At 34.6% G+C, this 13,468-nt stretch overlaps 1 protein-coding gene across 1 annotated transcript in view; it reads right to left on the bottom strand.

The window, feature by feature from the left end:
- Positions 1–11,919, bottom strand: part of LOC111049116 (mitochondrial tRNA methylthiotransferase CDK5RAP1) — a 28,245-nt gene extending 16,326 nt beyond the window's left edge. Inside the window, exons 1-7 of the mRNA XM_022335121.2 lie at positions 11,439–11,919; positions 10,665–10,889; positions 5,856–6,066; positions 5,070–5,215; positions 4,099–4,304; positions 1,822–2,106; positions 438–587 (exon numbers count right to left, since the gene is read on the bottom strand). Coding sequence (XP_022190813.2) covers positions 438–587; positions 1,822–2,106; positions 4,099–4,304; positions 5,070–5,215; positions 5,856–6,066; positions 10,665–10,889; positions 11,439–11,727 — 1,512 coding nt within the window. The 5' untranslated portion in view covers positions 11,728–11,919. The remainder of the gene's footprint in view (positions 1–437; positions 588–1,821; positions 2,107–4,098; positions 4,305–5,069; positions 5,216–5,855; positions 6,067–10,664; positions 10,890–11,438) is intronic.
- Positions 11,920–13,468: the final 1,549 nt, after the last annotated feature.

A 13,468-nucleotide genomic window follows, 5' to 3' on the forward strand; every position in this document is an offset into this window, starting at 1 on the left:
TTTGCTCCTTGTTTGTATTTGATTATTTAAATAGTAAATTACAGTCCTCTGGTAGCTCTAGCCTGAGCTTTGTTCAGAACAGGTAGATTGGAGGAAAGAAGACAAAGAGGCAGAACAAAAAATAGTTGGCTAGATGAGGTGGAGGCAGATATTAGATTGATGAGGGTTAGAGGTTGGAAGCAGAAAGCAGGGACGGGACCCCGTTTGGAGTGGAGGCGAATAGTTGAAGAGGCTAAAGTTCACGCTGAGCTGTAATGCCGAAAGAATAAGAAGAAGAAGAAGAAGAAGAAGAAGAAGAAGAAGAAGAAGAGAAGAAGAAGAAGAAGAAGAAGAAGAAGAAGAAGAAGAAATATGATTATTTTTTTTAACAGATACAGACTTATTAATGATAGTAACTCAACTCAATGAAAATATAGTGATACGAATGTAATACGAACCCCTTCAACTAGAACGAGATGAATCTGTCCATGGAGTTTTTTATTTTCTTCGGTTCTAATTTTCCGATAGAGATTGCTCATTTCCGTCAAACGGCGAATTTTCACCTTAGGATCCACATCATCTTTGAACTTCCTATGTGCCGGGGTTTTCTAAAAAAAAAGAAATTAGATTGAATCACATTTATTGCTAGAAGAATCGAAACTATTATACTACGGAAAAGTAAAATAACAGCATTTTATCAGCCCCACTAAACGCAGAGACATGCTCCACAAACATGTTCCTCCATCCGTTTATCAATTCACAAAAAAAATAGTACGGTATGTCATTCCTCATTCATGAATTCATACGAGCCAGTTAGTGAAAGACAAAATCATAATGTAAAAATTCATTGGTTGTATCAGAATATTTCAGAAAAATCAAATGATAAAATAATGTCAATCATCCTCTTTTTACTTATCTGTCACATCTTTCACAGTAAAATTAATGCAATTAAGTACAGATCGTAAGTTCAATTCATTCCAATTTAAAAAAATATATAAAAAATATAGCAGTTTTTACCCTTTTTCCCACTTTTACCCAGAAACTATTCATCTCATATTGAATTTAAGGAACTGTTAGAACTACCAATATTTTTTCAATCTGTTTTTAAAGTGTACAGGTTTCTCTATAGAATGTTAAGAAAGCTGTCATAAAAAATACAGGGTTCTCTATAGAATGTTAGAAACTAATTGATGTTAATGAAGTGTTTGAAATTCAATGTCTATGTCATTCTCTTGTAAATAAATATCCAAGCACAATTTCATCAAGAACATTTATTTACGTCTATCTGTGCGGTTTAATTATTTCATTTACAATCACATATCATAAGTATAATATATAATATGATTGGGAGAAGACAACAGGCATAGCCCAAAACTATCTTCTCGCAAATTTTTACAAATAAAAGTTTCAAAAAAGAATAAGGTTGAGATTTCACTTTTCACTTCAAAAAGTCCAATTTCCACTTCAAAACTATGACTTGACTGAAAAATTTAAATTTTGATATTTAAAAACTAATTAAAAACAAAAATACTCCACTCAAATCACTACAAATTGGAAATTTTTGAGTAATTTTGCAAAATTTTGAGCCAGAAAAGAAACACAATTTTTTCTATTTTTGAACATGAATAGTCCCAGATAAATCACATCAACACATTGAAGTCTCAACAAAGTAACTACAGGTAGTAACAGAATATTATTGTAATACTCACTAACCAATACTTCAAAATGTGTTGCCAATTACCTAATGAGAATGTAGTTTATCTACCTATTTGGAGCTCAATGAGAAAATAGTGAAAGATGCAGATTCTGAAGGCATGATCACTAGTAGTAATATCAACCAACCTGTCGCAAGCTATATGCAAAAAGGTAAGCGTTGGTGAATTTGACCTCTTCGATCAACTTCAGGGTATCTTGAAACTCCTCTTCAGTTTCACTACAGAATCCACAGATAAAATCACTGGACAGAGCAACGTCTGGAATAATACTTCTGACATTTGTGATGAGATCTAGATAGGCCTCGCGTGTGTAGCCCCGCCTCATCATCTCCAGAACACGGTTGTTGCCACACTGCACCGGCATGTGAAGGTTGTTGCAGATATTCGTTCGTTCTGCTATCAGATGCAGTACCTGAAACCAGTCAAACCAAATTGAATAAGAATGACATTAAAAACAAATACTATATAGTAAAACATTGAAAATTCTAAATTCGAATTTTTGTCCAAACTTTTTCAAATTTCAAGATTTTTATGAATAAAATCAAAGTTATAATAATATTATTTTTTAATATAGAATAATAACACATTTTCCATGATCCCGTGATTTTCGAGTTAGTCTGTGAATCAGTTATTTGCAAATGAATATTAAAATCAGCCTTTTGGTTAGTTAATATTGGTGGTAGCATCTTATAAAGTTAAAGTTTTAGAAGGATTCAATGAAATAATCATTATCAATATTATTGAATCAGTTACATTAATTGACTTAAATAAAGAGTTTTATTGTATTAGAAGATAATGTTTATTTATTTATTTACATCAATAGAAAAATTACAACAACATATAGAGGCTTACAGCTTTATGCCAAAACAAGCCTCATTGAAAATCAATTGTTTAGACAAACTGAAACTAAATTAATAAGAAAGAAAAAATGAAAAATAGCAATAAAATAGTTTGGAACAAACATTATAAATAGAAAATAACACAAGACATAATAGTAAATAGACTGAAGAAATAATAATAAAAAACAAAATAGACAAATTTAAAAAAGAGAATAGGTAGCAAGCCTATTTTAAGAAGAATTTAAAATTTGAATATTTATGGTCTGCAAAATTGATTAAGTTTAAGCATTTATAATTCAATAGCTTGATAACATTTTTCACAAGAATTGCGCAAATTATCAGCCAATGCAAAGCAAAAAAAATTAATCTAGGTCTATTTAACGGAACAAAGATACTGAAGAGTTCTATAATATTCGGAATTTCTCAATGATTATTCAATATTTTAAATAGAACGATTAATGATATGAAATCTCGCCTGTTCTTCAATGACATAGTTTGAAAACTGACTCTCAGACACCTCATAGAATAGTCATACGGGCATGAATGTCCATACTTCTTGTGATACATGAATCTGAGGAATTTATTTTGTTTATTTTTAGATGTTGTATTTATCCATAATTGAAAGAATATAAGACGTTGATGTTGTCAATACCACTATATTATTTGTTCAGAATCACTTTAAATGCACAACCAGATTGCATGGCAACGCCTGCCAAATTAATCCTACCAACATTTTTTTATCATTTTACTTCCCTTTCACATAACCTAAAATTTGAATTTCCTGTTGCCTGTTCCTTAACAACATCAGTTCATCATCCTTAACAATCAACATCAGTTCAGCTGAAGATGTGGCAGGTTTTGCCATGCAATGTGGTTCTGTAATTTAAATTGATTTTGAACAAATATAGTGGTATGTACCTTTGTCTATTTACAGAACAATAACTTAATCTTGATAATTCAAAGTTCAGCTATATTAATATACACAATTCATGGTCTACATAAATGGACAAATAAAATTTAATCCAACTCTCCAAAGGTTATACAATTCCCTTCTTTCATACTGTAGCAATGAAAAACCAACCAAACCTTTTTTAAGAACAATAAAAATCAATTAGGCTACTTTTAGAGTTAACATGGAAATGTATCTCAATAATTTTGTACGAGAGGTATTCTAATATGTATGCTACTTTATTTAAAGATATATTTATTTTTTTTAAGTGAATGGTGAAGTGATAAAAAATTGATAAGTGAATGATAATGATTTGTTTTTATATTATGTCCACTTAAGCCTATAACTTAAAATGTAAATAGATAAAACTTGTGCTTTTGATGGTTCATTTAATTTTTAGCGGAATTGGAATCGAACACGATACCGGCAAAGAAATAGCAGATGGTAGTAGGCCTACCGACGGTCTGGACTCCAGACCACTAGACTATGTTTGCAAATAAATCATCAATACAAATAATCAAGTAACCACTAAAACTTTACTTTGCTCTTTTCCATTATCAGTATGAAGCTGACGATTATTTGGGTTAGGCAATTTGACATGATCTTGAATATTTACCTCATCGGGGAAATCCTTGGGATGAGGAGATATGAATCGTATTCTCATTTCAGGATTGACGCAAGAAACTCTGTCTAGCAGCTCGGCGAACCTCAGGCCACCCTTTTTCGACTTGTACACTGTGCCAAACCCTTTCGCCAGATTTGTGTCGCTGTTCATACTAAAAGTGCTAACACTGGTATCTCTATAGCTATTCACGTTTTGTCCTGCACAAAGAAATAGTATAGAAACAATCATATGCTTACAAAATTGATAATAATACAAGTTGAATGAATTTCTTAGAGAAAAAATATAGGATATTGGTATTCCCTAATAATTTACTATTCTATAGGTGTATAACTCAATAAGTTTCATGTTCAAGTATTAAAAATTGTATGCATGAGTTACAACATATTTCCAAGTGATAGCTAAGATTTCATATTCTATTATCTGATTCTTTTTTTAACAGTCCTTTTCTGGAACAAAGAGTTCTCAAATGATTGTTCATAAAATGATATACATTGAGGTTTTCAAGCAGACCCAGTAATTAATCCTTGGGTAACAGAAGAATAGTAATTTTTACTGACATTCTAAATATCCGTCTATATTCATTTATAATATGAAAGCACTCTGAAAGTTTCAATGGGTTTTCTCTAAACAAAAAAATTACGTTATTTTTAATTCACATGGAGTGAAATTTTAAAAATAAAATCATGAGTTGAAAGAAATAACTGAATGAATTGAAGAACCTTACTAAAGGTTAATTTTTGTATTTTCAAGATCAAAATCTCCTCTAATTGGAGGTATTTATTTGAAAGGTTGTTATTTACAAACAGAGAATGATAGTTGAAAATGACAGAGCCCAAGTCATGATATATTATGTTAAGTAGATGACTGATTTATTTAAGTGGTTTATAAAAGAAGTTCTTTTGAATGAATTGATCCTTTCTATCTTCCTTATATCCTTTGAAGATTGATGATTCAGAACCTACCTAAAAGTGTAACTTCCTTTACTCCTTCATCGGAGAACTTCTGTACTTCGGCAACAATTGACTCTACAGGCCTGGATCTCTCCCTCCCTCTAGTGAATGGAACAATACAATAGGTGCACATGTTGTCACAGCCCCGTTGAATTGATCTGTAAATGGAAGAAAATTATAAACTGAATAATCTTAAATCAAGTTTGCAATTTATGTCGTGTTCAACTTATTCTGCATGATTGTTCTTTGACGATATAAAAGCACAATAGCCTATCAATTTGATCAGTCTAGTTTTATTTACACAGAATCAGAACATGAGTTATCATCGTCAGTTATATGTGTTGGACAATGATGGCCATAAGAATCAAAGCTCAAGTTTTTTTTTTTGTGAAAGAAACTATCTTAGTAAGAAATAACTATCATTTTTATGACAGTATATTTTATGAAGCTATTTATCATATTTAAATGACATTACTGTGCTCAGCTGTTTTATTGGAAACAGTGGAAAGTCAAGAGAAATAGTTCCAGTTGCATCAAGTTATTAAATTTATTGAATGGGCAATAACAATGATGTCGCTTATTTGCCTTCCTAGTTTCTTCCAAAATTTGAAACTTACCATCTGTCAATGAATAATACGATACAATATAATGTCAATGTATCCATTTTCAAAACAACTTGAGTATGTTTTGTTCGGCTAAAGAAATACAATTATGTTATTGATTATATTTTCACATGACCTATTCAATTTTCCATGGTGAAAATGCAGTTGTAAATAGAATATTGTAAGGCCAACTTACACAAAAGCGGTAACTGAGTCTTCATTCAACCTGGTGGGCATGACGTCAGCATACGTCTCATCCAATGAGAGGAGCACGTTGACTGCGCTCTGATTGTTTTGAGTCAATGCTAAGAGTCTGGGGAGGTCCCTGTAGCTGTCAGGTCCAGCCACTAGATCTACACTTTTCTCTTTCTCAATCAACTGATGTTTCAGTCTCTCAGCCATACATCCTAGAATCACAAACGAAACAAAATCAAGCAACTATACAGTCTGTTCTGGGAACAAAGAGATGTTATAAACAAGCTGCGCATGTAAGGGTGAATATGTAGCAGCAAGACCAATTCACAGTAGCCTGATGTCTTTGATTTCCCATACCATTCACGCGCAATATCATCACTTATAACGTTTCCTGTGTGTAAACTTGAATGATTCTTCGTTGGATTTATACTGAACTATATTGCCGTTTGCTTGTAAAACAACGCTAAGCAACTGGCACTTGGCGGGAGACTCGAGTGAGGAGGCCATGTTTCTGGGTCTATAACTCGGCAACAATAATCTAAGATCTGGCCACACTGATTACAGGCGTTTGATGAGGATGATAAGCTGTTCAGCTCTATAAAAATTACTTCCCTACCGCTGTCTGTATCTTATGATTTGTGATCGGAGATTAAAAAAATGATCCTTGTACAATTTCGTTAATTGCCCATGTGAGAAGGAGTTTGGACTCTGTTAATATCGCTGTGTAATGGCATTGTGCCATTACTGGCGGCTACTAATGAACGCTAAAGCCCGGCCTAACTGTTCCTGTGCGCAGGGGACTTCATGCACGAGAGCACCTTGATAGATGATCAAGATGGCATCGACAAGTGAACGCGAGTATTTGTGTGATGTATGTTTAAAAAATGTTGAAAATAATTAAAATACACTAGAATGTGAAGGTTTTTGTTGTAATTGGTATCATATGGAATGTCATGCAAAGTTATCCATAAATAATTACCGTAACATTCATGACATAGGCGAAAAAATTTCATGGTATTGTAACGAGTGCAATTTCAAGGTTAAGAGCATGATCTCAAAGCATGAAAAAACACAGTGTGGAAGTCAAAAAGATATTCAATTCAGAAAATTTTTTGATAAATTAAACGAAATAAGTGAGAATTATGCAAATTTAAAGAATAGGGTTAAAATTGTAGAAAGTTTACAATTTTTGTAATTAAAGCCCACAACAAACAAGTTGTATACTGCAGCTAGTGCAGCTTCGTGATTATTCAAACGTTTCCTACGATATTAGTGAGAGAGTTGAGACAAAATTAAAATCCATTTCAAATTTTAGATCTGAGAAAACAGAGTTACATCCTGATAGAATCGTAAATTTAAAACGTCAAACATCGACCCAAAACCCGTTAAATAATCGTGTAAATGATGCAGTTCTATGTACGGGAAAAGAAACGGGACTTGGAATTTCTAAAAAGATTAAAGATTGGCCTACTAGTAAAATTTTTCTAACTAGAATTGATAAAAGTGAATCTATTGACTCGGTAAAAAAATTTTGACTGATAGAAAATTGAATGCATTGAACTTCGAACAAAGTTTGAAAATTACAAATCATTTAAGATTGTAGTTCCTACCAAATCTGTTGGATAAATTGCTTAATGCTGATTTCTGGCTTTGGTTCGAATTTTTTTTTTGTGACAAAAACACCAATTGTAGACATTCGTGTTTTTTTAGGGAGACAAACCCATTAGTATCAGCACCTGTGATTAGAAGTTGTGAAGCCATAAAAACCAACCTTGTTCTAGTTCATTGGAAAGCACAGAGTGTTAGATCTAAGCAGGGTATTTTTCTTTATTTGTTGAAGATCAGAAGCTCTATATATAGTGTTTATGTGAGCATTTCTTGACATTGGGTGAGTCAGATTTCTACTCAACAATATCTGTTCTTACAATTGCCTATATTTTTTGTAGAACTGTGACCAGATGTGGTGGCTCTGCTATTTACATTCGGAACAATATGGACTGCACCGAAATTGATGTTTCTGTGTTTTGTATAGAACTTGAATTGGAAGTTGTGGCTAAGATAGTGCCCACTTACGATATTATAATTGTTCATTTATACCACAATCCCAAAGGTAATTTTGACAGGTTTTGTGACCTATTTGAACGTTTATTGTCTTTTTCAAATCTACACCACTCCATATATAACATAGTGGTAATTGGTGATTTTAATGTGAATTTTATTGGTGATAACTCAAAGGCAAGATATATTATCGAGCTTCTGAAATGTTTTGACCTGTACTTGCACCGAGCCCACCAGAGGAGTCTCCTGCCTGGACAATGTTGCTTTGAGCTTTCAACCGATGTTTGCAGCACAAAAGTCATTGAACTTCATGGTGATGACCACTTTGCACTTTTATCAAATCTTACACTGTGTGGCTCATCCATGGTGAGTGATAAAACACCTACTTGGCACCAACTACATTTTTACTATATTATTGGCACATAAAACTATATTTTCAGATCAAGGCCAGTAGGCCTACATGAAAATACATAGATCCTATTTAAGAATGATATGGCCAGCATCCCCTGGGATGTAGTTCTCCAGAACCCTGATAACTCTGGATTATTTGGGACTTATTATTTAATTTTCATGAGAGATTCAACTTCTTTTTTCCTGAGAAACAAAAACCATATCGCTCTCAGCAGCTTCAGCAGAAACAGGGACGAATGAGAAGTCATCAAGAGTGATACACTGATGATATATAGTGGGCTGAAGGGACTTATGCTTGCTCTGGAGGATAGGTGTGAACATGGCAACGATGGCGACAGGGAGAGATACCGACGTGCTAGCCTAGATCCATTTATAAAAAGTATATCGAGCAGGCTAAGAAGCTGGCAACTGCTGCAAAGATTAAAAATGCACCAAATCGCTGTAAGGCGACATGGTGATAAACTCACATCGGTCCTTGTCAAGGAGACAGCTTGATTTTGCGAGCCTTCAACAATTTTTTTGAGTCAGTGGACAGCATCGTGAATAATCTGCCCACAGTTGCTGGTGATCCAGTTGAGCTGCTAGCTCGTCTGTGTTTCTTCCGCCCCATCACTCACCTGCCCTGAAGACGATTATTCGTTCATTCAAGCCATCCCGGAGCCCTGATGTGTATGGCATGTCTGTATTCATGCTTAGAGAGGAGGTGGATACTATTGCGGACCCCCTTGCTACAGTAGTTAATGACTGCCTAAGATCTTCCATCTTTCCTGAAAACCTCAAGAACCGTTCCTGTGTATAAGAAGGATGAACACCAGAGCCTAAACAGCTTCAGGCTAATATCTATGACTCCAATCTTTGGAAAGGTGGTTGAAGCGGTAATAAAACCACAATTTAAGGAGTTTTTTGAGAGAAACAACCTTTTCTCAAGTATGCAGTTTGGTTTTCGTAGAGGGAGGTCGACTGTTGATGCAGTGAATCGAGTGGCTGAGAAAATTGTATCAGTGTTTGAGGATGGTGAGTCCTGGCACTTACACTGTGTGATTTGAGCAGAGTGTTTGATTGTGTTGACCATCACATACTAATCAAGAAGCTTCGCTATTATGGGGTTATGGACTCTGCTCTTGACATCTTGGAGTCATACCTGACTGGGAGGACAAAGGTGGTGTCATGGGTGGAGCTGTTTCATGTCCACTCCCTGTCGGGTTTGGGGTACCTCAGGGTTCAATTCTGGGGCCAATCTTGTTCATCTTGCAACTCTCCTGTTTGCTGATGATACATCATTGCTGTCATCTGGCATTGACCTTCAGCAGGTGTTGGAGAGGTCAGCGGAGCATCTGCGGTCTTCAACCTCATGGTTCCTGGTAAATCGTTTCCAGCTAAATGAGAGCAAGACACAAAACATCGTCTGCAGTTTGTCGCGAAATCTACCTCATGATCAGGAATCTGTGAAGCTGCTGGGCTTTATGCTGGATTCAAAGCTCAGCTGCGCCAGCCACATCCAGCAAGTGACCAAGAGACAGTCCAAAATATGTTTCCTTTTGCTCAAACTGAGAGGACATGTGACGGAGGCACATCTGGTCATAGTGTATCATGCACTTTTTCACTGCCATATCTCCTATGGTCTACTCATGTGGGGTCACTAAGCTAAGGTTGTGGAAATACTGAAGTTGCAAAAACGGGCCGCTAGGATAATTACTGGAAGCGAACATGTTGCTCATTCCAAGCCCATTTTTGCTAGGCTGGGTATTCTAACTGTAATCAGCCACTTTCTCCTTCTCTGCCTCATGTACGTGAAGAAGAAGAATGAACAAAATTTGTTGACTCGGATTGATGTGCATCACCACAACACTAGGCATCGAGAGCTGTTTGACGTCCCCAGGGTGCGCCTCCAGAGATCGCTGGTATGCTTTAGGAGTTGAGCACTACGCTACTTCAACTGCAGGCTGCCTGCAGTGGTGAAGCAGCAGTTGGACCTCAGCGTGTTCGAGAGTTGTGACCGTTTTACTGAGAACCAGGGCTTATTACGATGTCCACGAATATGTAAATGATGACCTCTCAAATGTTATCAGGCTAAAGTGCCATTAAGTTGAAGAGCATGGTCTTGAAATAAATCTTTTTCGATCTGAACTTGATCACTGCCATCTTGATTAATTGGTGTTTTTTGTTTTTAATTTTATTCATGACATGACACCATCGATCCTACAAGTGTGGGTAGTGAATAAAGAAGAAGGTATAAGCACGAGTGGGTCGGGGACCATAGAAATAAATCGTTATAACGTGAGGTTGAGTATGTAATTCTGTGATTCTAATGAATAAAACTTGAATAACTCAGTTAACTTACCTAAAACACCAATTTTCACATTGAGTTGCCTCTTCTTCAGTCTGAGATCTGCAAGGCGGCCCCAAATTCTATTTTCGGCCCCTTCTCGGATTGCGCATGTCATTAAGAGGATAACATCCGCTTCACTAATTGATTTGGTTTTCTCAAAGCCTGCTGCTTTCAGTATCGACCAAACTATATCAGTGTCGTTGACGTTCATCTGACAGCCATAAACCTCAAAATAAACTGAAAAAAATAATTTTCAATACACTAATTACCGTTTACAAATAATCATCTAGTTAGGCTGCTCTATGATGAGCATCTAATTAATATTAGAGCTTTGCTTGCCCTCTTCAAAGTTGCTACTGCCTTTCTAAAATTTCATAATATCATACTTAGAGAACCATTGCACAATCATAATTATACATCATTTAAAGGTGAGAGAGAGGTCAAGCTCCGGGGATTTATCGTGGATTCAACGCTATCATGTGAACAACAATTTGGCCTACCTACTGTATGATCCAGGATAATATTTTTGATCCGGAAACTGACGAAGAGTCATGTGCTTACCAGCTACCTGTACAGCTTACTACTGCTTTTACGGAACAAGGTTCACAGTTTCTAGGAGAGAGATGATTTGCTCACATAAAATACTAGAAGGCAAGGTAATATTTACCTGCCCTACGTCAGACTGTTACGGACGCATGATTGTTACCCCATCATCATTATATTACTATAGTTTGTTTATATTTGAAAGCAAATAGCGTAAGAATAAAAAAATGAGTTTACTTTTACCTTTACGGTTCCATCCATTCCATGCATTGACATCTACATATGGTATGTCATCATCTTCATGTTCAGGACTAAGAGCATTGTCGGTCAACTCAGAGGACTTTGTTTGCAATAAGAAATGCTTCAAATCTGGACCATTTTTCAATCGAGTTTTGGGTAAATTTTTATTTTGAGACTCACAATTGACAATTGAAACATGTTTTAAATTTACCCAACATGAAGAGAAAACTAATTTTGGCATAAAACTAAGTTTTGATGAGAAAATCCTTTGCAAAACTGGTAAACTTAACATTGTGTCACCAAGAAAAATTACTGAGATGAAATGAAACAATAATAATAAGGTTTTATATCACAGTTTTTGAAAATGAAATCTTATTCACTTTTAAACTAAAAAATATTATTATACCAAAGAATAACATTATTTTCTTTCATAAAAAGAACCATAACCTAAAAGCAAACTAACCTCTAAACCATTTCAATTAGCTCATAATCAAAACCCAACATATAGAGTATTGACAAGTATTGATAAGCTGTTTGCGTGCCGGCAAGATATTCACATCGTGAAATGAATGTGGATATTCCATATTCCAATTAAGTAAAAGGATAGGTTAGGGAGGTAAGGTTTCCGCTTTCAAAATGTTGATTATATCAATATTTTCTAGGAGGTAATATTTTCAAGGAGGTCAATATTTTTTGTAGATTATATCAATATTTTGAGCACAGTTCTTAGTAGCCGTCATAACAAAAACCTCACATTCAAAGAACTGATTGAAAGGAAACGCTACCTGCGCATGTGTAGTACGGTGATGTGTTATGATCAGACACAGAGAAGAGGATCTCTTCTCTGTGGATCAGATATGTTATAACTTATAATGGCCACGTTATAATGGCAGTGGATGAAGATAGAAGAATAGCGATGCCGATTCTCTGCATTAATAATTATTAATTATATTTTTACACTGTCAAAAACATAATTGGCATCGTTGTAGACCTAGAAAAGGATAGTACCACCGACTTTGTCGAATGATAGACAAGGATAGCAAAATCAAAGTTCATCAAATACTGTCATTATAACCTCACTATAGTGAGTGAGTCCACATTAAAATAGCAGTAAAGAAAGATATAGTGAGGTCCACGTTAGAATGACAGTGGTTGTTCAACTTTGGAATTGCTATCCTTGTCTATCATTCGACAAAGCCGGTGTTACTATCCTTTTCTAGCTCCACAACGATGCCAATTATGTTTTTGACGGTTTAGAAATATAATTAATTAATGCAGAGAATCGGCATCGCTATTCTCCTATCTTTATCCACTGCCATTATAACGTGAACCTCACTATAGAAGAAAAACGTTGCCAGTCTCTCCATTTTGCCACTGATTGTACACAGCTGTTACTCAATTCATCTCATTAAATTTGATCTAATAATTATTATCATTTCCCTGATAAAATAATCAATTTAATGTCAAATTAATCAATAAAATATATTTTTTCATAATTTGATTCAAAAATTTGCTTCCATAACTAAGATCAGATTTTTATTTCTATACAAACCTGAAATGGCGGCTAATTTAAAAAGCTGTGATACACATCTTAATTTCGAAACAACAGAAATTAAGTTATTTGATAGGTATTCTATTCAAAATTCTTTTAAAAATGATAGAAAAATAGAAATCCTTTTAAAAAAAAGTAATTTCAATGGAAATAATTCTAAAATAACCTTTCAATATTATCTATACCGGTACGAATAGGTCTAACCTAAACGTGTTGGCTAACTGAAGCATGGATGAGGTCTAGGATGGTTAGTTATAGACTTTTAAAATGTCATTCCAGGTATTTTAATTTGTGTTACTCATACGGTAATGTCTAAAAAGTATTTCATTGTTTCAAAAATACATTTTAAATTAATTATACGACTTGTGTACCAAAGTATTTTGATAGAATGAAGAAAAAAAATGGCGGCTGAGTTACTTTTGTACAGTCACTGTCAAAAGTAAAAATAAAATATTTTGGCAAACTGACAACATTGCAAAAC

Source organism: Nilaparvata lugens, chromosome 2 (genome assembly GCF_014356525.2).
Source record: "Nilaparvata lugens isolate BPH chromosome 2, ASM1435652v1, whole genome shotgun sequence".
Taxonomy (NCBI): Eukaryota; Metazoa; Arthropoda; class Insecta; order Hemiptera; family Delphacidae; genus Nilaparvata; species Nilaparvata lugens.